This window comes from Wasmannia auropunctata, unplaced genomic scaffold (genome assembly GCF_000956235.1).
Source record: "Wasmannia auropunctata unplaced genomic scaffold, wasmannia.A_1.0 LD334508.1, whole genome shotgun sequence".
NCBI classification, from domain to species: domain Eukaryota; kingdom Metazoa; phylum Arthropoda; class Insecta; order Hymenoptera; family Formicidae; genus Wasmannia; species Wasmannia auropunctata.
This window is the reverse complement of record NW_012028382.1, coordinates 1192831-1219187: the sequence shown is the minus strand read 5'-3', so window position 1 is coordinate 1219187 and position 26357 is coordinate 1192831. Positions and strand designations below refer to the sequence as shown.

The window sequence follows — 26357 nt, the reverse complement described above, 5'->3', positions numbered from 1 at the left end:
ATACTAGACAACGTGCATAAACTTATTATTAAAAAAATTTTTAATTACTTACATCTTGGATGTATTGTAATTTCATTACTGGATTAAGAATTGTTATAGAAGAGAAAGTTGTCTTTGATTTGAATCAATAATATTGTGCTGATGTATGTATCAACAATATTTAGCGGATTATATATATATATATATATATATATAAATAATCTTCGAAACTCAATAAATTCCTGCATCAGCTGTTTTAACACTGTCTTTAATATTAGTATTATAATAGTTATTCACGTCATACATATCAAATTTAAATGAATATGCCATCCACAATTTTATTTTAAGTGATTACTCCAGTTATATAAATATTCATATTAAACTTACACTTTGTTGTTATTAGCTCTCGTGATGAATATAATAAATGAATATAAATGACAGCAATTACTTAAAAATCTCTATATGATTCTCATTATCATATACAATGGTAATTTATATCATACTTTCTTTACATTACACCATACTTTGTGTATTCCTTATGATCACTTGAGCCACATTAATTTCTACGATATTTACAGAAAAAGATTAGGGCACTTTAGCTTCCAATTCCTCCGTGTTACTTTGTAAAATGCTAAATGTAAAAAATTTGCTTGCATGAAGTACTAAAAACTTATCTACTCGTTTCTCATATAAAAACATTTTTTCTATGCTGTCTTATTTCTGACTTGGAAAAAAGACTATGTCTGAATACTGTTGCTCTGATAAAATGCACTGAAAACTTGTGTGTATGTGTGTGTGTACAAATTCATACACTAGAATATCTCATGGTATATATATCAACTACTATGTAGTCTCCAGTGTACTGAGAAACTTTGGAAGTTTAACGCGTAATCAAACGACATGAATGAGTTCCAGAAGCTCATGATAAAATTAAATCGATCTTTTCCAACTTTTTTTCTCTTCCTACAGCGAAGAACACGATAGACAGTCGTTATACGAACATCGTTATACGATATAATCTATAAAATATTTCACTCGCTTAATCACTTACTGAATTGTGCCTGCACGGAGCTACCAGGTCGCTTATCGTAGAGTTGTGGCGAGTTTTTCTGCAGCCTTCGTTATCGTTCACGAGGTTGGAATTAACAGAGTGTGAGAGAGCAGCCGTTTTGTTGAAGTCTATCGTGGCGTAGCCTTTCTGCGGCTTGTTCGGAGATTCGGGAGGAGAAGGAGCAATGTTTACCGCATTGTTCGACACGCCGGCTGGTGCGTCTTTCTTATCCAGATCCAAAACTGCATAATTTACCTCCCTGATCAGGCATCCCGTTGGCGTGGAAGGTGCCAAGGGCGACCTCTCAGCTACCGAAGTGCCAGAGAATCTCTTCCTCAGACTTTCGATTTCGTTTGCTTCTAGATTAGCGTAGCAATGCCTGGAGCCTTCTTCCACGTCTGGATGTAAGACAAGCAATGGAGGCGGACGCACCCTAACAGCAATATTTTCTGTGTGATCTTGTCCAGGACTTATGTTCATATATGCGTGTTCAGATCCATCTGTGTCGTTGCTTTCTTTCTTGAATTGATTCGTCTCGGAAGTACTATGCACTGGCGAGATTGGGTTGGATTCGCTACAGATGTCTATGTTCATATAGGGCGCTACAGTCGGTAATGGTGATGTTGCGTCATAATTGGTTATTTCTGTGCTACACTGAATGGGTATCAATTCCGTTTCCACAGGTCCACTGTTGGGCGTCGCGTTATTGACCGTAGAAGCGTTATGTGGTAATCTATAACAATACCGAGGAAACAGTGTTATCCGATGTATATATTTTACATTATTTGATTAAACAAATCAAAATCTTTTACCTTTGTACTGCCCTTCCAAGGCTTTTGTTATTGTTGCGCTCCATTACAATGGGGAGAGATGACAAAACTTCCTCATTGACATACAGGGAGGACGGATGAGGCTGAGAAATCGGTGGCGGTGGTGGCAGCACAGGGGATGGTGACGGTGATCCCAAGGTTCCTTGGGGTGATATTGGGCTACTACTGCTTTCAACACTGTTTAATCTTCGGATACCGTTTTGCTGGCTGTAAGGAAATCTGGAACTCGTACGATTGTTACTTCTAGATGATATTGGATCCAAATAATTAGGCTCCATTTGTATTGCCACATTTGCTACTGATGTAACAGAATGCGACGGGATTGGAAGGTCTCTGGATAGCGTATCATCTCCACTGTTGTTGCGTACCTGTTGATAAAAAAGTATTTTCTTTCAATATTGTCGTCATACACTTTAATGTTGATATTAGTTAAATTAACGTATAATTGATACACTAACCTGAATTTTTGTCTGTACAAGATTAAACAATTCTTCAGCTCTTCTACACTTGAAAGCATATATACCAGGACCTGTGGAACAGCGTCTGCCTGATTCAAAACTAAAGAGTCCCTCCAGATCATATCCGTACCGTCGCAAACAGCGCAATGGCCATTTAATTGGCTGTTTGTTACGTTGATACAATATAATGTCTACTTCGGTGACTTCCAAACGTCCAGGGGAGATGAAATTACCGTCATCGTCTATATTCATTACTTGAAAAACATTGGGATGCAGATCATTAACGTCTGCTCTGCTATTGACGCAACCCATTCTTTATTTTTCTAAAAACAAAAACACAACAATTCGCAAAATTTATTCCGTTACAAATCAATCATCATTTACGCATTTACAGTATTTACACCATGAAACACATTGCTTGAAAAAAAAAAAAAAAAAGAAAAAAAAAGAAAAAAAGAAATACAGACTGTACTTTCAACCCTTCATTTCTTATGACAGTCGACTAATGATTTAGGGTACAGCAGAGGGTAAACAAAGAGCAAAATTATAATATGTAGCATAATACGATAAAAAGCGCAAGGGATATGAAGCGATCTATCTCGCGTTTCGTTATGCATTAAAGATCAGATATACTCACCAAATACGACATAGCCAAAACGACACAAGATACGTCTTCTGACGAGCGTGATCGTTGCTTATCCCGATGCTGACAGCATATTCCTGCACATCGGCACGACTATGCCATTTCACCATAATACACGCGATTCACGTGAGATTGTACAAAATGTACGATAGGACTGACGAGGATCGCGTCAAATTCATCATCGAAGCGACAAACGTAGGCACGTTTCAATTACAAATTACAAATATTTGATAAGCTTTAGGGGCGGGTAGGAGAGGGGGAGAACTTTCAGAGGGGAGATCGTCGGGGCGAGATACGCGAGAATGATTGACATGCCCCCATGTCCAATTCTTCGAAAGTTGCCACTCCTATTTTTAGCGATTGTCGTTAATACAAGATCTCTGCATTATCACTTGTAAAAATATTACTGCGAAATCTACATTATCATCGTCAGATGGTTGTATGTATGTATATATACATGCACAACACATCATTAAGTATAGCAGTGCAGATGAGACACGCCCGATCGTTGCGACGTGATTGGTTCCTTCAATTTGAAATTTCTCAAAGATCGCAATTGCGTGATTTGCGCGCCCAAAACGTTGGTTCTAGAAACTTCTAGACACACGACGGGATGACACGGGACGGTGCGGTCGCGTCCATGTGTATCTCTCGCTATTGTTATCGTTTAAGAGAGTATCTCGCGTGTGAATACAGTGTGTACGCGATGGAAATACTGCAGTGATGGAATACAGTGACGGAATGCAGTGACGGAATGCAGTGATATATGGAATACAGTGACGGAATGCAGTGATGGAATACAGTGACGGAATGCAGTGACGGAATGCAGTGAAGGAATACATCAGTGACGGAATGCAGTGACGGAATGCAGTGAAGGAATGCAGTGAAGGAATACAGTGACGGAATTATGCAGTGATGGAATACATGTGAATCACGAATACTTTGTGTGGAGCGTCCGCGTTGGAGTACTAGCGATCCGGAGCTGATCCTGATGTGCTCCGTGGAGCACCGCGAACAAGGAGCCGCTGTTCTAGCCCGGATATTTTCTAGCCAGGAATGCCAGGGTACGTGTGCAAGGAAGGATCATCGCCAGGTAGGTTATGCATGTACCGATAATTAGGGATTAATATCTGCGATTTCGCCGAGCTGTCTCAACACTGTTTCCAACACGTGAGAATTAAAGAACCGCGTACGTTGAACACTGTATGTGACGTTAATTCGCGATTCGGTGGCGAATTTTGACATTTTCAGGTCTTATGGCGTCGATCCGATGGAAAATTCGACGTCGGATATAGTTTTTTGAGAGATAAGGCGACAGATTCGTCAAGTGCGATCCGCGCGATCATAGCGACGCTTAGCTAAATGTTACTGTTCAGTGCAATATCGCAGCTGTACGACAGTTTTATTAGGTACTTTCACGCGATCGTATCACCCACGCCACCCACAGCGAATCTGCCGCGAAACGAAAACGCGATATCGATATTATCGACTCTCGAAGTTAGTTGCATATGGTAAATAGCGTTCCTATGGTAATAGTAGTTATTTGAGATCGTCGTCGGTGACCTACAGTAATTCACCTCGAAAACTGTTAATATACACGTATACGTATGCACTCTATATTTTAAATTTTAAAATTTCAAAATGATATATGGTCTTTCATATAAAATACAGAGATACTTGATTAATGTAAAATAAAAATAATTTAACATACAAAAATGGCTATAATACTTATTATTTTTTATATTTTAATAATTATATTGTAGCGTCCCCGTCAGAATACATAAATTACAGTTGACAAATATTTTAATTACATAATCAAATTAGCTCAAATTAAATATTCATCGTGATCCAATTAAGAATGGAGCATTTAGGGTGTAAAATGAGACTTGGTGAATTTCTAATGGATACACATAATAGATCGCATCGTAGAGTTAACGTGTCACTGACATATTTTTTTTATGCTGGCGCGAGCTACGTGTGCGAATTTTTTATCTATCTATAGAACATACATAATGTGTACAGCTCTCTTCAATTCGTTGCTATTTTAAGCAAAGAGACTTACATAGACATTACGAAACTTTATATAGTATAGCTGTCCACTCAGTTATGTGTATGTCATGTATATATATATGTTTGAGAGAAAGAGAGAGAATGGAATAATGTTACAAATCGATTTCCCTACAATCACAATGTTTCAATCTCTCCGAAAGAATCGTTGCTTCTTCATACGCGGGTTCTAGATTATATTCGCATTTGCTTGCGGTCGATATTTCTGCGCATCGTTGCCAAAATTATTTCCAGAATTCGATACCATGTACGATGCATTTTTAATAGCGACAGAATGGCGTTCTCTTTCGGACAGAAATGGATTTTAAGCAATAGAAATTACCATATCTTTCGTCAGACATACATTGAAGTGCGAGATATTAATAATATTTATAGTAAGAATATCAAATCTGTATGTGTTTTGTATACATATAATATGAGATTTTCTGTTTGCATTAAAATCAATTTTGTCTTAACAAGAAGATTACTATTTGTTTCGTAAACGGGAAAGATGAGTAGGATTATTACATATAGTATCGCAAAATTGCAGATTAACGAGATTGCTCTGCACCGAGCTATTATTTGAACTCTATTTCCGCAATTATTTTCCAAATTCTCTTTTTTCTCATTATATATTACATTCTTAGCGCCGAAAATATTATTTAGCGTGAAAAGATTATTTAGCTTGAGCGTAACTCAATTTATTAGAAAGGTATACAGTAAATATACCGAAAGATTTCTGTTGCGATAGATCGATTCGGGCATGCGCGCGCTCCATCGAGACACGTCTCGTAACGTGTGTATTATAAAATGTGACTACGCTTCGATCTGTTTTGGCAACAAACTCGGTATATCCTCCTCAACGAAAGAAAATCAAACTGTTGCTGCACATACGAAAAAATATTAACTGCTTCCGACACACAATTTAATTCTTTATTCAATAGAGATCCACGAATCTTTGAATTCTAAACACATATATGGAAATAATCTGCGTATATAAAATATCTTTTTTATGATTACAAATAAATCATAATTGATGCAGCAAATTAAATTACAATTAAAAATAATAGCTGTATATCGAAAATTTGATGCCATTATATACAACTTGCGTCTAGATCAGTCCGCAGATAAAGTAAGGTAATCGGAAGAATAGTCTGTATTAATCTTCATCTCTCCGAACATTCGGATGCCCTTTACCCTTTCCTGTTACGTCATTGTATCGATAAGAAATTAATAAACCAATCTTTAGTTAAAATTATTGACGTCATCAACCATTAAGTACCGTCATTGCTGGGACAGCGCTGTAATATTTAAGACAAAAAAAAAGGGAAGCTGTTTCACGTCAAACATCCGCGCGCGGCTGATGACGTCGTCGGTGCTCGCCCCTCGTTATCGTCGTCGTCGTCGTCGTCGTCGTCGTCGTCAGGGATCCGAAGCCAGGTTCAGGGGTGCGGGCGAGGGGTAACGAGGGTACAACGCAGAGCGTCGGCTCCGAGCGGCGCGTCGAAACGCCGCCGGAAAACGTAACGTGTTTTATCGATTTACGTCGGCAGCCATATTCGCATTCGCCAGCACCGGTCAGGCGCACTCGGCTCTCCGTTTCACTGTCGTCGTCGACGTCGTGGTCGTGGTCGTCGTCGTCGCCGTCGTCGACGAGAGATCGTCGTGGTGTACGACAGAATAGGATTTTCGCCCTTTCGACCGTTTACCGCCATCGCCGCGCGGACGACGCAGCGCGATGCGCTTGTAATACGAGCACGAGAGATAAATCCGGTCTACAAAATTGCATTTGTATCCATTGCCCGATATACGCGATACGCGCGAGTCCGCAAATAGTTACATAGGCCGAGTCGAGGCCGCCGCCGAGTAACGCCCAGGGGAGGAAGCAGCTCGAGGAGAGAAGAGAGTGAAAGAGAGAGGAAAGAGAGGAGAGGGTGTAGAGCCGACGACAGAGCTTCCGTGTCGTGAGTACCATTCCGGACGAACAAAAATCTATTTAGCCATTTTTTTACCGGGATAAATCCCCTGTGGCGGATGTAAAATTAGAAATCGATTACCCTTCGCGCGGATATAATCGGAAACCACCCCCGGTCGGCTCGGGAAACGTATAAATGTGTCTTTAATGATTACCATCTTGTAGTGGCACGATTTATTTTCTATTCGCCGAGGATCACACAGATTTCAACAAATTCTAGGAGAGGATAAATATTTTTGCCTAGGTGAAATGATCGTTTCCTGAGTCTCTCAATGTTATGCGCTTCTTCTCCTCCGGTCAATCAAGTATACTCCCTTCGTCTTTCTCGTCATCGTTCTTTTCGGTTCCGGTTTCTTTCCTAAATATCACAGAATATATACAAATCCATATGCAACATTTGAAGCATTGAATAATTACGATGATTTGAATAAATTACAGTAAATTTTATAAATCTTTTTAAATTCTTTTAATCCGGAAGAAAAAGATATTCAAAGGTTGTCGTAAATGTGCTGATAAATAAAAGATGGAAGAATTTATTTCAATAGTGGGACAGATGCCTCAGATTTTTATATTTAGATTTAAATTTTTATCTAAATTAATTATTACAACAAATAATAAGGGGAAAAAAGCCTATATATGCATATACATACATCGGCTTTGTTTGAAATTATTATTAATTGTTATCGATATTAATAGTATGTCGTAGCTAATACGTTATTGAGCATTATCAAAACTCTGATAACCAATTGTCGTCGTTTTATTTTTTTATGTAAATTCACCAATATCTTAATTATTTCTCTCTTTATAAGAACCATCTGATTTTTCTGCGTTTTTAAAAACGCAGAATGTCGGTAAATCAGAAGACATGAACGAAACACTATTTAAAGGGTCTGCGTTGATTTTGTTAAAGACTCTGCGGAATGATTTTGATAGATTAATTAGCGATTTTGAAAAGTCGGACGAGGGGTATTAATGGTGTATCACACTTATCATATTAGAGAAGAAAAATGAATGTTCTCTATTTCTCGCTTTTTTGCCACTTAGTATTTTTGTTTGTATTATCTGTAGTCATATGCTTTTAAGAATCGGGAAGAAATGACATGCTCGAAATTATTGTTGTTTCCTTATATTTATTTATAAAATTAACTGTATAAATTTTATAGAAACATGTTGGAAAAAATGCATCACGAGTCTCTATTATAAAAAGTAAGAAATACATTTTTATCTGATTACATCTATTGTGTTAAACGTTGCGAAGAGAGCGTCCAGGCATTCTCATTTCAAATGGTATGAAACATTGAATTGTAACATTTCTAAACAAATGTTTAAGTTAAGAAATCTATCCACTTGTTTAAATAAATCTCTATCGTAAATTGAAAGTGCTCAAGTGCCACTTTAGAATTTATTGATGTTTTCATCTTGACTGTAAATTGCACTTATATACACGTGGTTATTTGCGAGATGACACTTTACCGTTTTAATAAATGTTTATATTTTTTCAACATTTAAACATCTGCTGAGCTAAGTGCGTGACAAGTGTTATTTCAATAACTTACGGAAAACATCTGTTGACGTTGACACGCGAAGAGATGCGAGAGAGGAGAAAGTGTACCGCGTAAGAGTTTACTCTCATTGTCAATCGAATCGGTTATTTCAGGAAGACATGTGCGTGACATTAACTAAATCGATATAAACTTTCCAAACTCTTATTACATCATACACATCATAAGAAAAGTTGCTATGCTCTATCACAACGCGAATAAAACTTATAATATCTTTTTAGTTTTATTATCGATATCTAGTTTTAGTATTAATTTTACGGAAATGCAATATTATTTTATATATAACTGAGAAATATATTACGATACTTTATATATTATATAGTTATATAGTAATATAATACATTTTTATATACATTATATTTTGGTTATACATTTACATATATTATACATTATATACATTATATTTTTCAATATGCGTATTACTTTGTGGGAATTAATTTTATTTGAGATGTGAGTATAATGGTTGCGAATGATATTACTTACAATTAGCCAGCTGTATATTTATCAGTATCAAGTTGTATTGATTTGCTCTTTAAATGTACTCTCGATTACGCACACGCGCGCATCTATGGAGTCGCTTCATCGGATATTTCACTTAATGTCTAATCACCTAAAACCTTAATTTTTAATTATCTGAAGGTAGGCTGATTTGAATTTATAAATGTGATGGATTTTATAACAAATTTTTGATTATTATTTTTCTCACATTTTTTTTTTTTATCAAAGAGCGGATTATATTGGAGAAAGTTGTTCAAGTTCACTTTTACAAAGAGCTTCTTTGTGCTGAAAAAAGAGAGAGAAAGAAATACTTTTCAGATGCAAAGCAAAGGACACATTATTGATAACGATAAATTTTCCAAGGATGATGAATTTGATATTTGGTTGAATTGATTTTAACTATGAAATAAGTAGCGGAAATATTTTAAACTTTTTACACAGGTTTTGAGCGCAGCATACGATAAATAAATCTTTCACGCTTGAAATAAATTTTAATATTCTTGCGAAGTCATTTTTTCTTTTAAAAACAATAATACAAATTTTTCTACATTACAATTCTGTATTAGAATTTATGAAATGTAAAGCAAATTTTTTGAGATAAAAAATAAAGGAAGAGATTAATTGTAAAGTAAATTATAAAAAGAGAATTGATTAACGTTAATTTATTATCAAAAATTTTAATGTTGTCTTTTTAAAAATTAATATTATATTTACCTCTAACGACAGCTTTTTTAACTAATGAAATTAAGAGCATTTAATCGAATATTAATTTTTCCTAAAGTTTTACGCAAAGAAAAATCGATAAACAGATTTAAGGATAAATAATTTGCCTCTGGCAGATACGTTCATTTTAATATAGATATTTGCATTTCGTTTTATATAAAATGTACGTTTCTCTTTGTATAAATTAATATCCGTAATTTTGTGTGAAAAATAAGTTGAAAAGTCGAAGCGTTAACATCTTACGAGATATTTTATAGTTTACTTGGATACAATTTGATTTTGAGTTTTATTTCAATCTTGTGTCCTTTACTTTTTAACTTGTAGCTCTTCACATGAAATCTCACAATTTTGTCCCTCTCATCGTAACTTCCCATCTCATCTCCCTTTATTTCTTTCGCCCGTCGTTCAGTTATGGATTGGTGCGGACGAACTCCTACGCGCTGCTCGATAATACATCGCCATGCGCGCGGTAATGCATCGCTTTTATACCACGCGCGTTTGTCCCCTTTCAGCCTTCTCTCGGGCAACCTTTTTCGCAGAGACATTGTTTTCTGTCGATGCATGTCTCGACGAGACGTTTAAACAACAGATCTGTTGTAAGTTTATCAGCATCATCATCATGTACACATGATAATTCAGGAAAGAATTCCGATAATGAAAATTATTTCCAAAACTCTGCCAAGTAAAAAAGACCACGTAAGGTCTCTTGAAATAATTTTCTCTTGGAAAAAAATCTCGTCGCGTCAAGATGTAATTATAAAGGGCTGCGATTACCCTTTATGAATGGCTATACTGTTTACACCGCAATGCTATTTTTTACTTTCCCCGCGATAAATGGTGTACGCGTCTGTGACGCGCGTCGCGCACAAATATCCTATATTGCTACATTTTCTCCTTATAATAATGACATTCATCGTACAGCGTACTCAAAGCTAAGTTTTTCAGATACGCATGCGGCTTGAACTGCTGTGCGCGGAAACGCTCTCATAGATTACGAAATCTCGAGCAGTGTCCGTTGTTGGCTGTGTGCGTCATGCTTATGCATCGTTGCTACATTAAATCTTCATATCGCTGATTAATTCAATCACAGTCACGGGAAAACAAGATTAAATTGCTCAATTGTTTCAAATTATTGAATTATCGAGAGGTAGAGAATTGTTATTGTAGGAAGAATTATCACATTTTATCATGTAAAACGACGTCGAATAAGCTACCTTGCCAAGTATGGTATAGGTCTACAATAATGTTCTCTTTTTCAAGTAGAAAATGCCATCGATCGTCAAAAGAGACACAAATGTCTCTAAATCGAAAAACGGAGAAATGCAATGGAGCATTGTTCCAACCGAATCGGAGGCATCTCTCTCTGGTACCGATAATAATAACAACAACAACGATAGAAGTATCAGTAAGTATTACATCGCAGTCTTTTATTTCGTTTTCTTTTTAATTCAAGATAATTCTAATAACAATTTTAGTCCAAAATTTCATCATGTCGCAAAATTAAAATTCAATTGCTTGCACGTAAGATTGATGCTGGATTTTAAATGCAGAGACATGTACTTTATGCAGTAATTCTTTTTGCGAAGTGTGTTAGTTTAAAACTTATTGTTGTTTCCAGCAACGGACGTGAGTTTAACCAAAACAGCAAAAACAACAACAGAGAAGACCATCGAAAGAGAAATTCAGCAAATCAAGGATAGTATCGTAGAAGAAACTGGAATACCGGCATGGGGTCTTGTTGCTATTTTAATAGGTAATAGATAAATATCTTTTGAAAGAAGGCAACTTCTAGTCTAGCTCAATCAATCAATAACGATCAATTTTTATTACGTAAAACGAAAGAAATTTTATGAAATACATATAGCATTAAGTAATAATTATATAACTTTAATAAATAGTTGAAATAATATTTATTTCTAATTTAATGCATTATATAAAGAAAGGATAGATAACAAAGAGATATTTTATTTTGTAAATAGATATATTCGTGCGTGTCGTACGCTTATTGAAAATATTTATTTGTGTATTTTTATATGTATTAGTTACTTATATTTTATACATATTTATATATTTTTCCTGTTCAATAAAATGTATTTCTTTCAAATAAATCTGTGCAATATACAATTATTACGCAAAATTCATAAAATTTGATTATAACGTACATATTTTTATGTTTCTCTTCTATATAGTGGTAGGCGTAATTGTTCTCGGCATCTGCTTTTGCTGCATACGAAGATGTTGCCGCAAACGACGTTCCAAAGATGGCAAGAAGGGATTAAAGGGTGCGGTGGACCTAAAGTCCGTGCAGCTTTTGGGGAGCACATACAAGGACAAGGTATGTATTCAGTGTGCCGTGACTTTATGTAGACATTAGAAACACACTCTACACTCGTGGAATCCACTTCGATATGTGAAGGTCCAGCCGGATATGGAAGAATTGACGGACAATGCCGAAGAACCGGACGAAGCTGAGAGTAAGCAGAGCGAAGTTAAGCTTGGAAAACTACAGTATAAGGTACAAACTGCTTCTTAATCATCTTCTTTTGTCGGCACTAATTGCGTACTACGTAGTAGAAAACAAATAAGCAAATTATTTAAAATGAATTGGTGTTTGATTTCAGCTCGAATATGACTTTAATTCGAACAGTCTCTCCGTGACAGTAATACAAGCGGAAGAATTGCCGGCATTGGACATGGGTGGCACGTCAGATCCATATGTAAAAGTGTATTTATTACCGGATAAAAAGAAAAAATTCGAGACGAAAGTTCATAGAAAGACGTTGAATCCAGTCTTCAACGAAACTTTTACGTTTAAGGTCAGTTTAAATTGTAATATGTATATTATTTATATATATGCGCCAGAAATTTTTTAGGAATATTTATTTTATATATGTATAAAATAATTTTAACATGTACAATTTTTAGAAAACTTTTTAGAAAAATTTTTTTTTATTTATTTAAATCTCAAATCTAAATGTGAAAATTATCATAATAATTTGTTCTAACATTTTTACTAATAAACACATTTGTACAGGCTGTTCCTTATGCCGATGCTATGAATAAAACTCTGGTCTTTGCTATCTTCGACTTTGATAGATTTTCAAAACACGATCAGATCGGTGAAGTGAAGGTGCCGCTCTGTCAAATAGATCTAGCGCAAACGATTGAAGAATGGAGAGAATTACAGAGTGTTGAAGGTGAAGGTGGACAGGTGAGTCAATCGAAGAATTATGTAAATACAAAATATAACGCAATATGTAATGCGATATATAAAAATATGATATAGAATGTATAAATTGATGAATTTGTATTTTTCTTTGCTAAAGTAAAAAGAAATGTCTAGTTATAATAATTAACAACTGTATAAATACTGTATTGCACATTAAAACATGTATTGAATAGAAATTTTTGTTACTTGCAGGATAATAAACTGGGTGACATATGCTTTTCATTGAGATACGTACCAACGGCCGGAAAGTTAACAGTGGTTATTTTGGAAGCTAAAAATCTGAAGAAAATGGATGTTGGTGGCCTCTCAGATCCTTACGTTAAGATCGCGTTAATGCAAAATGGAAAGAGATTGAAGAAGAAGAAAACGTCGATCAAGAAATGCACTCTTAATCCGTATTACAACGAATCATTCACTTTCGAGGTACCCTTCGAGCAGATACAGGTACGTAAAAAATATATTTTATTCATTAGCTGATAAGTGGCCGTCCTCGTATAATACGTAAGCATGACTGGAAGAGGGGGAGAGGTAGTCAAATTCTGACAAATAATTACATGGGCGAGAGGGGGGGGAGGGGGGAATCGTACATATCTTTACGTAAGATTTTTCATGTCTGCTGTTATGAAAAACGAAAATATTAACTTTACATTGAGCATAATTGGGAAAATCTATCTTTACGTAAGATTTTTCATGTCTGCTGTTATGAAAAACGAAAATATTAACTTTACATTGAGCGCATAATTGGGAAAATCTCCGTAATTGGGGGAGGGGGCGGGGTTCAGAAATTCTGACATTTGCTTACACGGGGGAAGGGGAGCGGATAAAAAATGGCCAAAATATATGCTTACATAATATATGAATGGTCCCTGAGTAACGGTACAGTCTAAAATCTTTAATGTAATTTTCATAGGTATGCATTATTTAATATTCATATAATTTTAAACTTATTTTCTTAAAGTGTTTTTTATTTGCGCTAATATATACATATATTGTGCATATCTTGACCCTTTAATGAAAATATATATTAGAATGATGATGATAATAATATGTAATATTTTAATGATGACAACATTTTATGTAAACTTTCAGAAAGTGCAACTCGTCGTCACCGTAGTAGACTATGATCGCATTGGCACATCGGAACCGATCGGAAAGGTGGTCTTGGGATACAATGCGAGTGGAACGGAATTGAGACATTGGTCCGATATGTTGGCGTCTCCGAGGCGCCCGATCGCTCAGTGGCATACGCTGAAGGATCCCGAAGATGGAGATAAGAAGGATTAAGAACATTGATTTTCCAATTAAGATATATAAGACGGTCAGTATTAATGGAGTCCATTATACAAGAAATTTTATCTTTTATATAGAGTAATTTTATTTTTAACAACAAATTTTTTTAATAATTCAAGAAGGCGATGTTTCTCTTTAAGATCTTAAGAATCAAATAGATCCCGAAAAATTAAATTTAACAATAAGATACGAATTAAATTTATTAAAATTCCAGGATAATGAGCGCGAGCGATTTTCTTCTTGCATTTTGTCTTGTCTTGCCTATACTCAACTTTAAAAAGTTTTATGATAAAGAATTCTTTCAATTCGCTCCTTTCTTTACAGGATAATTGATCCAGAGTAAAGGCAACGGAAAAGTGTAAAAGAGATAGAGAGGGATGTAGAGAAATGAGGGAAGAAAAAGAAAAAATCTATAGGGAAAGATAAAACAAATCCATATTTAATAGATATTAATAATGATAACCGATAAAAAATACCAACCATCAGAAAAATTTAACATTAAAATAATACATATGTTCCAACATGGAGAGTGTAGTGTCTTGTATATATACATATATCTATTATACTTCTCTCTGTAGATGTAACGTTAAATGATTTCAAGTAACGCGTCCTTTTTGAGATATATCAATCGAGTAAAGAAATGTTATTAAAGATTTGCAAAATATCGTCGCTTCAAGAAATTAACTCTTAGATAGGCTTCCATCTTGATTCGTTTGTTTGGTCACAAGTTTCCGTGATATATACTTTTTAAATACATCATTCATGTTGCGAAGAAGTATATGTATTGTCCGTAAAAATAGTGGCATAATCTTCCGAGACATATAGTGACGACGGTGCGAACGTGAAGACACAGTTGTGTCTGTGTGCGAAATGATCCGATAATAATGGATGATAACGTGATAAATGAATCATTTGGATTCGGAAAAAATTTCGAAATATGGATTGCAAATTAAGGGACTCAGTAAAAAGGAAAAGAAAGACAAAGCTACAGTTATAAAAAAAGTTACAGCAAAAGCTATTTGTAATAAATGCGTAATTATAACTCTCGAAACAAGCTAAAATTAAATTAATATAAAATTGTTTGTATCGTACAGGCATCTTTTGCGCTCTTGTAAAAAGATAATTTTATATACGCTCGGTATATTTTATTTACGTATTACTGTCTTGAATTTTTACTCTTTGCGTGCAGATTTCTCCTTTTTACAAATATGTATTGCGCACCGTCGTTTGTATTACTTCTTCTCGCAAGTCATCGCTTTAGTTTAGATTGCTTCGAAAAGAATTCGAAATTACGTCGTGTACTGAACTCTTCCGTGCACTCGAAAGGTCAAAGCGCGACTTGGTAAAACGTGCATAAAATGTCCCTTTTAGGGACAACGGTGGACGTTTCCGTATTGATCTTCGAGTACAACGGCGCACGATGTATTTTCGTGCAACGCGCGAAGCAATGCTTGAATCTGCGATGTACCTTTGTGTACTATAGTTATATAGCCACTCGGATTATACACCAATTTGTACGGAAATTTCACGATGCGTTAAAATGAAACAAATAACATGACCACGCGAGGAGAATTGTCGCTCGATATTTAAGAATATAATCAGACACTGATTCGAAGCACTTAGATTCAATTACTCGCGTAAATGACTTCCTACAATTAAATAAAATGACACGATTTTGTAATTTGGTGATATTTTACACGTAGTAAGTACGTACAGTAACATAATACATGAACAAAGAGTTGAGTTTATTATACATATGACGTTATATATAATTTATATTCTATTGTTATATTTTCACATTATATTAAATTGCGTTGTATAAAAAAAAATCGTTATTCGTTATTATTTTATTATTTGCGCGTGTTATAATTATATTTCGTTGTAAAACATTTTGTAAAATGTACGCGTGTAACTTTGCTGGACAATTAGATGTTGAATACGAACATAAGATAATTTATTGGGGAAATTTTCGTCGCAGACATGTTGATTGTACATTCTACTAGTCCTATTCGGCTTATGTAGACAAATGCGATACGTTTTGATCAATGAACCGTACTTGAACAAAACCATGCTTTCCGAAGAAAAAATCGCATATTGACGCAATCGCGTGTTAACTTTTACGTGTAACTATGCAATTTTCTACTCGCTGTCACCCATTATACACACACGCGCACACACACGCACACACATATGTGTGTGTTGTGTGTTATATCTGTTGCGAGTTATACTATTTCTAGTCATAAATCGCAAACAGGCCTATTCATCCTGACTTGCGTTAAATGATCCGTTAGTTAAAAGTGTCGCCGAATTAAAGTAGCAAACCAAATTCATGCCGATATTATTGGATGCTTCCAAGATATCTGTGTGGAAAGACGCGATTGAATTGCAGAAACGGAAAGAACGGAAAAGGAATATACAAATAGCAAGCATTACGTTTGATATATATATATAGTATAGAAAAATACTAGTTTTTAATATATTCTAATTCTTTTATTGCAATTCTTAATTTATTGATGAAAGAATCCGTTTAATTTGAAAATAAATTTTAAAATCACGACAAGGGTTTTACATGTAAATTTTTTGCGATTGGTTAAAATAATTAATTTTGAAAAGAGGAGATGCTCCAAGATCTCTCTAACTCAAATTGCACATGTACCTTTGTAAATATATGTTAATCATGAATCTTTTCATAAATTATGAGTTCGTTGGTTAACCATCGCTTCTTTTATGTACATGTACATTATATACTAGTACGATTTTAATTTTAATAAACTGAGAGAGAAGTTATATATGCGATATCGAATTCTAGTGATGGAATAATAAGAGCATAGCAACAGTATAGCGTCCAGTTGATATACTTAGGATGATCAGAAATCCTAGACTTTAAGAACATATATTTTTTTAAATTTATATAAAACTTTTAATATTTAATTTATGTTATATTATGTTTTATTCAAATCCTTTCTTAAGTTTTAAATATATATTTACAGATATAAATTTTGTTGTTACTTATTTATAAACAAATAATATCGAGTAAATATTAATTTTGTCAATAATACGTATATGACACGCGTACGCGCGTAAGAGGATATGCTCATTCTAGGTACAAGGCTATATATGTGGACGCTTTACACACACACACACACACACACTCCACACACGCACGTGCGCGCGCGCGCGCAGACACACACGTACACACATCGTGTCTCTTAATAATATATAATAATAACAATAAATAATAATAATCATAATAATATTAATGATAACCGAGGACAGCGAGAATGGACTATTTGGCGATATCTATTGATTTTAGCTTTGTATCGTAGCGTTACTCAGTGTATATAAGATTATAATTACGCGTTATACATCTATTATCGTTGCAACGTAAAGATTAAAATAATAATTTATTGTAGAATGAAATTCTCTTTTGCAGAGAATTGATGAAGGATACGCTGTTGAAGACATTCCTCGGTCTTTTTCCTATGTCTCCCGATGTTTTGAAGTTGATGTGTCGCGACCTATATACCTTTTCTATTAATGAGTACCGTGTTACGGAAATCCAAGTATACCGACATCGTTATCCATTTCCGAAAAATAACAGAAGCGTAACGTTAAGATATATTTCTATTCAATTAGTTTTACATTTTAAAAAATGCTGCATATATTTAATTTTAATAATTTATTTTGAAACTTTTTCCATTTTAAAAATCAATGGTAAAAATTTAATTGAATTAACAAATACAGATTGTATGTTTTGCAATCAATTGCACAATTATTATGTATTGGTGACAATTCTATGTATATGTATATATGCTTTGTCGTTAGGCTAATGTCAGTTCGAAGTGGAAGATCGAGAAAACAAGTGTTGAAATTTCACGTACGGAATGAGACCCTCGTTGATATCGTCACTTGTTGAACAAACAAAATCCCATTTCGCAAATTGTCAAGTGGCAGATAATCGCCGATCAGAAATTTTCTCCGGAACGGGTCGATCGGTGAAGATCGATTATCAGGAAACGACACCGCATAGTATCACGCGTGCAAACCGTAAATTTTATCATCAAGCGGTTAGAGTGTTAGAATAACGATGTGTAAAGACTATATTTACTTTTATTGTCTTTTAACGTGTCGCAGGCCTTGGAATAAACTTTCAATCCCCAGAGTTTTCATCTTATGATCGCAAATCGTGACTCGTCGCGCGTCGCTGATTTTCTCACACGATACGACAACGAGATCGCGATCCGTGCGATCGTAAATCCCTCATTCGTGCGATACACGAATGTCGTGTTACCGAATTTGGTTCTATCGTTTATTCAGGACCAATTATTGTAAACGATAATGTACCGGTATAGCATATGCGAGAGGCATATTATTACGCAGCAGCATTGTACTTAGAACATATTAACGAGAATTCATGAAATATACATATTGTTGAAAAACCGTGAGAATGATGTCGACCAAGAAATAATTGCAATACCGAATATAATAATTGTGATTTATTTTATTGAGCATTGCAAAATTATTTATTATTGAAATAGAGTTAAGATAGAGAAGTGTGATAAAGAAATTAAAAATTTAAATTATCCCTGAATAAAACAATTAGATATTAAATTTTATTTCAAATAAATTAAGTGCTTTCGTCCAATTTGTTTTAATCTATCTATTTTTAAGAAAGAAAAAAAAACAGTAGTTATGTGTTTCCAGAATCGTGAAACACAAGGAGCTGTGCACTTAATTTTTACCATTGCATTTTCGAACCGTGTAAACGTTAGTTTGTTTGCAATTTTGCATCGGAAGCATGGAGCATTTATTACTATTATCGAGCAAGTATGTAACAGTTTAATGTCCTTCCGTCACTTTCAAAGTAATTTCATCGCTTACGAAACGATTTCCGCCATTGATGGCGCCAATGGAACAGCGATCCAGTCGACGCCATTGCTCGCGAGTTAAAAATTTAGTTAAAAATTTAGAAATAGATCTATTTCCTTTTTGGCTGTGCTTTTTCATATTAAAAAAATAGATATTGTTGTTAAGAGAAAGAAAGGAAAAGAGAAGTAAGCATAAAAGGTACAGCCGAAAGGAATGGATTTGATAAGGAGAACACACACCACGTACGTCCTATATGAACAGTGTCACTCATTGTATTGACATCGTCATTAATATCGATTATTACCATTTACGAGTAACTTATTTAACTAGAGGTGGTAAAAGAGAGAGAGAGAGAGAGAGAGAGAGAGGGAGAGAGAATATAACGTGGCAAACAACGTGCACTGTGTAGTGTGATAATCATAGATAGATCATACGTGCTGATCTCAGGATCATATTGGGCGAAACACGCGATTCATCAGGAAATCAAGATCGATTCTTTCCAGCAGGCTCGTAGAAAAAAAGAATAAATATGCACGACCAGAATAGCAGAACAAATATATTGCAACTAATATATAATCGATAAAGATTCCACAAACATCCTCCCTTAAAAAAGAAAATATATATCGATTATTTGAAATCAATAATTTAGAGATGTCGACACTTTTTGTCACCGATCGTTTGAGCTGATTTCAACGGGAAAAATCACAAAATGCGAGAGTGATTTTGTGAAAATAATTATATGCTCCTGCGAATGTTTCGAGTGTATCACGAGCGAAAAAGGGAAAGAAATACGGATTTTCGTTTAATTTAAATAATCGATATATGTTAGCGTTAAATCCCCGTTCATGCACATATATATGCCGATTGTTGGGCAACAGCACGTAGTACGCACGAAAAATAAAAGGATGTAAATAAAGCGGAACACGTAAAAAGAGCATTTGTAAAACTGTAGTTTAGTCTGAATATAACGTCCTCGAAATGCGATTGGCGAGTTTATCGAAAATGATATGTTTTTATCTCTGTAAATTTTGTTTTACATGTGAAAATAGTCGAACGATGGATGATTCGACAATGATTTGGTATGTCTCGTGACATAATCACAAGCCTTACCGATAAAACTACTTTCTCTTGTTGTTAGCTAAAAAAATGTCAAGGATAACGCAGCACTATACGATTTTATTAGTTAAATCAAAATGTCAGTTGAATAAGCAAAAAAATTTTAAGAGAGAAACTAACTGGATGTGTTTGTCAAATTTTTGACTTATTAAGATAATATAATGTTTTGATCTTTTCATGGAATCTTGTTTTTATAAAAATTTATCGATTATTCCTCAACGTACTAAATACGATCGATCAATCTTTTTTTAGAGTTTATTATCGAACAACTGCGATTGTGTGTTATTCATTACCTACATTGTAGTCGGTTATTGTTATATGCGAAAAAGATTCTTGCACTCAAATTAAATTTCGAAAGAGGGGATAGTATTGTCCACTTTTACGGTTTATCGCGTTTTTACCCGTATAATACCGCGTATTATACTTTGGTTTTAGCTCACGTGAAATCGCTGAACGCGAAATCTTCAAGATGATGCTCGACGAACGCCGCAAACGATGCTCGTCGAATATCGAGATTGGGGTCGATGATATTTAAAACAATCCGGATGCATCTTTGCCTATGTACGTATCTATGACGTGTACTTGCGTGTGGAGATTGACGTCGCGAGCATCGTGATCGTGGAGAGATCATATCTCTAGAGAATATACATAATAACTCGCGAAGGTACTACCTTCAGGAAAAGAGAAAGAAAAATCGAGGCTGCGGAGGAGCCTTCGACTTGAAACGAAGATGTATCAACTTGTAATCATCTCATTGCATATTATACATACTATTAAGGTTTAGTGCGGCAGTATATTGTAAATCCATAGAAGTTATTACTATACCGTAATAATTATTATGTAATAAATATTGTTGTTAACATAAGTGGCCTTAATATTGTTGCAATTGCACCCATTTCCCCAAGAGGAAATTTGTTTTGAAATAGAGCGGCGAATAAAGGTCGTGAACTAAATAAAGCACAAATGTAATTTAGCAATATTTGCATTGTAAAGATCTCTTTACAAGAAGAAAATCAATTTTCTGTTTTTAAACAACAGGTTCAAATTGATTACATTATGAATTACAATAATTATTTACGTAATAATAATAATAATAATAATAATAATAATAATAATACATTATACAACTATTGTAAAACGATTAGATTGCACTAACAGAGTAACTTTACACCGCAGGAATAAAAGAGGACTTTGGAACCATAGGACGTTAAGTATAAGTAAATTACATAATCATGTCTTTTGTGAAATATGTTACTACGAAGATACGTTACGAAATAACATTATGAATTTTAATGAGATAGAATCTAGACTCGCAAAAAAATTCTCTTTCAAAATAAATTCGCAAAATAGTTGCGCAAAGTTATCTCATTTGATGCAACTCACTTCGTTTTACTGCAATGTTCAATGACACGTTTGATCGAATTAGAATATATGATCGAGTGATTAAAAATGACAAGATGATCCGTTTGAATACATCGAGACAACCTCGTCTCTTAACATGTGGCTTTAAATAAATAATATGTATAAGGCTTGCCGTAAGAGCGGGAGTGAAAGTGTTACGTGTTGAGCACGCGAGACTTCAACTACACCAGTTCATCGATCGTCGATCGAGTGTCAATGAACGGTACCAAGTATATAATTTCTACTCTTCACAATAATCATCGCGCAACCCAACACAACATTTTATCAAAAACTAGAAGTAGAGGAGAAAGAAAATTATAACGAGATCTAACGATTAAAATGTACAAAGTCGAAAACGTAACGACATAAAAACAAAAAAAGTCTTTTAGCAATAATGCATATAGCTTAAAATGACTAATTCATGTACACGCTATTCTATAATTATATTGATCAGTTGTTTTAATAGACTTAATACTGGCGGGAGGACGATTGCTTCCGACTTGTCCGACGCTGGCTTTTTACGGGCAGTCCTCGGGCGTACGGTTTGTGTGCGTTTGTTGACAGATAAAAGATGCCTCGTGCTCTGTTAATGTATTATTCATATACTATATACGCATCAATATTTCTTTCGACATTGGTGAACGTTATGTGCACTTGACATTTCAACGCGTTTTTTTTTTTTTTTTTTTTTTTTTTAATTGAACGTCGACTAATAATATAATAATAATAATATCGAATTCACTTACGTATGAGGTGTATCCTCCCCCATCAGAATATACTCGTCTCTCTTGGGGTTGCACCATCCGATCAGGTAAGAGAATAGATTTGCGCAAGGGGCCGCCCAAAATCCTTTTTTTGTCGTGATTGATTCTATGTAATACGGTGTCACTTTTGTGTGATCGCACGAGAGCGTTTCTGTATACGGAGGAAAGTTTCAGTTTACCACCAGAAGAAAAAAAACATCTATCAGCACTTGTATGCGTATGAATCACATATATAGTCTTTCCTAATCAAGGTTGAGTTGGCCGCAATTTTCTCATTATTGCATTTCGCTTCTGCGATTGATTTTCACTCGTTACTTACGGAGTATAGAAGAAGTGGCGCACCCGGGCTGACTCGAACCACCGTTTACGTAGAAATCCGCGTGACCGTTGGGTCCCCATTGCCCCAAAATGCCAGCGCCTGTATGAATTACGTCCACAAAATGGGCATCCGTTTCGTCTAAATCCATCGAGCGGTTGCCGTTCATGTAGAAAAATATCGTTGGATCGAGGCCTGCACCGCGTACGAACGGAAAATATGCAAATTATTCGATTAATGACGAATTATTAATTTTCGAGACATAACTGCATCGTAAAAAGTATATTCTCTATTTTGATAGGAGATAAGATATTTCCTGTTATTTGAAAAGCATGTTTTTCAATTTTGCGTTTTGTTGTTAATCTTACTTTTTGAATTATTTTAGAGAATGTACAAGGAATGAGAAGAAAAATTATCATTATAGTCTATTAGGCTAAACTGTAGAAAAAAAAACTCGTATTATGCCTGGTCGGTTAAATTGCGAGACGGCTGCATACGAGCAATTACCCGTAATTCTTCCGAGTTTGTCATTGGGCAAATAATTTGCGATGAGTCCACCGATATGCGCACCCACGCTGTACCCAAGCACGTGTATATTTTCTACCCTCGTGCCTAGTGGGTGATCTTTCAAGTAAGTCACTAGTTGAGCGATGCACTGGGAGCAGAAATCCGGACCCCAGGAGATCTGCGAGAGACAGGGCTCGCGTACCAACGAACCGTAATCCACGATTATAATATTGTAATCGCCTCGCGAGAAATACGCTGAAATTGAACACGTGGTGGTATGGCTATTTTGATTGAATGCTATCCTTTGATACGGTCTCTTTCTACTTTTATATCTACATATGTAAGTCTATTAATTACTGCAGCTTTCTAATTTGTATTTGTAGATTTAATTATTCGATTTTAACAGTCAATATAAATAAATTTTTATTTGTATATAAAATTATGATTTTAATTTATTTTGAAAAATTAACTTGGATGTTAAATAAAATTATCTTTTTGATATTAGTAAATAAAAAATTTTGTTACACATACACACTCACGAATTTGAGATGTAGTATACAAAAGTATACAAAAATGCAATTCAAGTATATAAAAATGTAGGGGACCATATTAATCTTACCATCTCGTAAATCTGTACTAGGTACTAAATTTCGTCCACCACCAAAGCCATGAATGATAATCTTTGTCGGATGCGTTTTATTGAACTTGGAATTCCAAAGAGAATTAAAATCACGGACATCTAACAGCACAGGATCTTTTTGCGTTTCTCTGAAAATCACGATAAACAGCGAGATAACTAGCGAGAGTGATTATTCGTCGACATGTGTTACGTCTGCTACGTAAATATAGATGATAGTGAGAGCATTCGAGACGATACTATAGATGCCGGAGAAAGGAGTAAGTCTCGAAAGGAGGTCACTTTCAGTACAAGATAAAATGATCGTGATCTTGAAATTGAAAGTTGCAACGTTGAGTACTTCCTTTTAATCCATGCTTTTCGGAATGCAATCGATTGATACGAAACGTTATCATTAAAATGATGTTGCGATTAGATGTCAAAACGGTTGAAAATTATTAAAGTCGATAGAAGACATACCTAGTGTACAGATAGAATTCTATCTGCGGATGCGGACAAGTGTAAGGCGGCCTGGCGCAGGATGTGCTATTAAAAAGATCCCTGAAATTTTTGTTTTGAGCCGTTGCATAGTCTGAAAATGTAAAACGCGATTTCTTTGCTTTACTCCTATTTTCTGAATGAACGAACAACTCTATAAGCGTATCGCGCTTACGTTAACTGTCAGTTAGTCGATCAGCCGTGTAACGATTACGTGTCTCGTGCACTACAAGTTATCGGACCGTTATGCGAAATTGGGTGAAGGTCGATGTTTCTTGTTAGTTTATCGCCGGTGCTATAAATAAATTATAATGTTGGAGATGCAAGGTGATGCATCACTCGCGCTTCTCTTCATTCTTGGTTAGCAACCTTATTGTTTTTGCCAACTCGAGTCGAATAACGCCAATGTCAGTGCGCCAACGTAATTATTTAGATTGAGATAAAAATTACACGCCTAAGATTCGTATCGCATGCAATTATTACGGAACAAAATGTGATTGATAAACGCGATAATATTTTGTGCGGCAAGATAATTCAACATGGAAATCAATTCGGTTTGTAGACTGCAACTGCATCGGTCAGTAAAATAGTTCAATGAAAGTAAAGGTTACCGTAAACGGATATTATAGCTTTATTCGAAAGAAAGTTAGATTATAAAAGCGGAACTCTCCCGATGTGACTTTTATTTCTTTTTAAATCTCATGCACAAAACGTCTCTTGTAAGAGAAAGTATATGTGTGTGTGTGTGTGTGTGTGTGTGTGTGTCAAGATAATATTATATCTTCTCGATTTAAATATGTACATAAGACATTGAAAAACTAATAAATATTAAAATATGTATAAATGAGTGTAAATGAAGAGGTGAGAAATAATAAATAAATAAGAAGAAAAAAAAACAAAAATAAAAGCAAAGTTTGTGAAGAAATGGAGAAATTAGAGCTAAACACGTATAGATGAACCAGCGACAATTTAAAGCGACAAGATTCTTATCTAAAAAAAAACTTTTTTGTAAAGATAAAAAATATTTTATTCTTTATTCAAAATATGTGATAAAAGACAATGTATTACTTAAAAAAAAGATTAAACAGGCGCTTTGGTTTTGATTGGCCACCACGTATGTTGATTTTATAGAAATATACAGGCAATAAAGGGTAGCGAAAGCAAGTAAAAGGAAATTTAATTTTAAGATGTTTTATCTGCCATTCCTTGCAGATCGAGTGGCGATCAGCGACATATCGATCGCACCGGTAAACAATACGCACTCGCGAAATGCCGCGAATCGAATATTTTTACGAGGAAAGAGTCGAAGGAAGAAATTGACAGCCGAGATGCAGTCGATATCGAATCTTAGTACTTACGGCACTGTAGCAAGGCGCAGAACATAAGGAGAGCGAGGAATCTCACGACACTGACCGCCATCTCCTGCGGTGATCCCGTGGTTTGTGATATAACATCCAGGTTTACGCAGCGCGCGAAAAATCCGCTCGGATGTGATTCCCGTCGCAGTGCGTACGATTGCAAAACGCAAAGTCATCGGGGGATATATACCGCCTGCGAGGGGGAATTTAGAAAGTGAACGAAGAGTGTACCTTTGGTGGCGCTTACGCTTCTTCGTAGTGGCTTCTCTCCCGCTCGCGCCGCGCCGCGTGCTCTCGTACGTACGCGTGCGACGCGGCGTGCGACGTGACGCGCCGCGCCGGCCGCCGCGCGCCGCGCGCCGCGATATGTGACACGCAATGCTGATTGAGTACGCTTGCGATGGTGCACGCGAGCGATCCGCATCCGGGCTTCTAACTGTTGCACGCGCACATGCGGCATACACTTTTTCGCGTATTTTTTCTTTATTTTAACTTTATATGTATATCAGATTTTAATATATAAATATAATAAACAATTTATCGAATGAAAAAGTAATAATAATGATGAGTTTATAAATCGAGATATTTGATGATCTCATTTCTTTAAAAACAGAAGAGACTTTTTTTA

The 26357-nt window shown here is 35.2% G+C and overlaps 3 protein-coding genes across 9 annotated transcripts; 1 reads left to right on the top strand and 2 right to left on the bottom strand.

Moving 5' to 3' along the window:
• Nucleotides 1-290: 290 nt before the first annotated feature.
• Nucleotides 291-3283, bottom strand: LOC105458529 (fibroblast growth factor receptor substrate 2). Its single transcript, XM_011703905.1, has 4 exons — nt 2956-3283; nt 2319-2641; nt 1843-2228; nt 291-1763 (listed from the first exon to the last, which is right to left on the bottom strand). Exons 2-4 carry the CDS (start codon nt 2628-2630, stop codon nt 1019-1021), a joined length of 1443 nt encoding a protein of 480 aa, XP_011702207.1. The 5' UTR covers nt 2631-2641; nt 2956-3283; the 3' UTR covers nt 291-1018.
• A 286-nt stretch (nt 3284-3569) lies between these two features.
• Nucleotides 3570-21134, top strand: LOC105458527 (synaptotagmin 1). 7 transcript variants are annotated; one of them, XM_011703903.1, is made up of 11 exons: nt 6587-6971; nt 10711-10912; nt 11029-11170; nt 11384-11518; nt 11955-12100; nt 12182-12280; nt 12387-12581; nt 12800-12976; nt 13187-13438; nt 14084-14312; nt 14609-15440. In XM_011703903.1, exons 3-10 carry the CDS (start codon nt 11032-11034, stop codon nt 14276-14278), a joined length of 1338 nt encoding a protein of 445 aa, XP_011702205.1. In that variant the 5' UTR covers nt 6587-6971; nt 10711-10912; nt 11029-11031; the 3' UTR covers nt 14279-14312; nt 14609-15440. The 7 variants fall into 7 exon arrangements, with proteins under 7 accessions (XP_011702202.1, XP_011702201.1, XP_011702200.1 ...); XM_011703900.1 differs by lacking the exons at nt 6587-6971; nt 10711-10912 and adding an exon at nt 3570-4054 and having other exon boundaries at nt 12188-12280; XM_011703899.1 differs by lacking the exons at nt 6587-6971; nt 10711-10912; nt 14609-15440 and adding exons at nt 3571-4054; nt 17718-21134.
• Nucleotides 21135-21218: 84 nt separating this feature from the next.
• Nucleotides 21219-26013, bottom strand: LOC105458526 (phospholipase A1 member A). The gene is made up of 7 exons (XM_011703897.1): nt 25730-26013; nt 24354-24465; nt 23877-24025; nt 23258-23512; nt 22754-22945; nt 22417-22585; nt 21219-22253 (listed from the first exon to the last, which is right to left on the bottom strand). The coding sequence occupies exons 1-7, from the start codon at nt 25788-25790 to the stop codon at nt 22139-22141; spliced, it is 1053 nt and encodes a 350-aa protein (XP_011702199.1). The 5' UTR covers nt 25791-26013; the 3' UTR covers nt 21219-22138.
• Nucleotides 26014-26357: the final 344 nt, after the last annotated feature.

What these genes read in the sequence shown, in the direction of transcription:
- LOC105458529 (XM_011703905.1), bottom strand. Translation starts at nt 2,630, where the DNA reads ATGGGTTGCGTCAATAGCAGAGCAGACGTTAATGATCTGCATCCCAAT. An exon ending in TTGTACAGACAAAAATTCAG is followed by an intron (nt 2,229 to 2,318) that starts GTTAGTGTATCA and finishes TTTTATCAACAG; the next exon opens with GTACGCAACAACAGTGGAGA. An exon ending in CTTGGAAGGGCAGTACAAAG is followed by an intron (nt 1,764 to 1,842) that starts GTAAAAGATTTT and finishes GTATTGTTATAG; the next exon opens with ATTACCACATAACGCTTCTA.
- LOC105458527 (XM_011703899.1), top strand. Translation starts at nt 3,953, where the DNA reads ATGTGCTCCGTGGAGCACCGCGAACAAGGAGCCGCTGTTCTAGCCCGG. An exon ending in TTGGAAAACTACAGTATAAG is followed by an intron (nt 12,281 to 12,386) that starts GTACAAACTGCT and finishes GTTTGATTTCAG; the next exon opens with CTCGAATATGACTTTAATTC. An exon ending in TACCCTTCGAGCAGATACAG is followed by an intron (nt 13,439 to 14,083) that starts GTACGTAAAAAA and finishes GTAAACTTTCAG; the next exon opens with AAAGTGCAACTCGTCGTCAC.
- LOC105458526 (XM_011703897.1), bottom strand. Translation starts at nt 25,790, where the DNA reads ATGGCGGTCAGTGTCGTGAGATTCCTCGCTCTCCTTATGTTCTGCGCC. An exon ending in CTGCGCCTTGCTACAGTGCC is followed by an intron (nt 24,466 to 25,729) that starts GTAAGTACTAAG and finishes TTACATTTTCAG; the next exon opens with ACTATGCAACGGCTCAAAAC. An exon ending in CAAACTCGGAAGAATTACGG is followed by an intron (nt 22,946 to 23,257) that starts GTAATTGCTCGT and finishes TACGCGGTGCAG; the next exon opens with GCCTCGATCCAACGATATTT.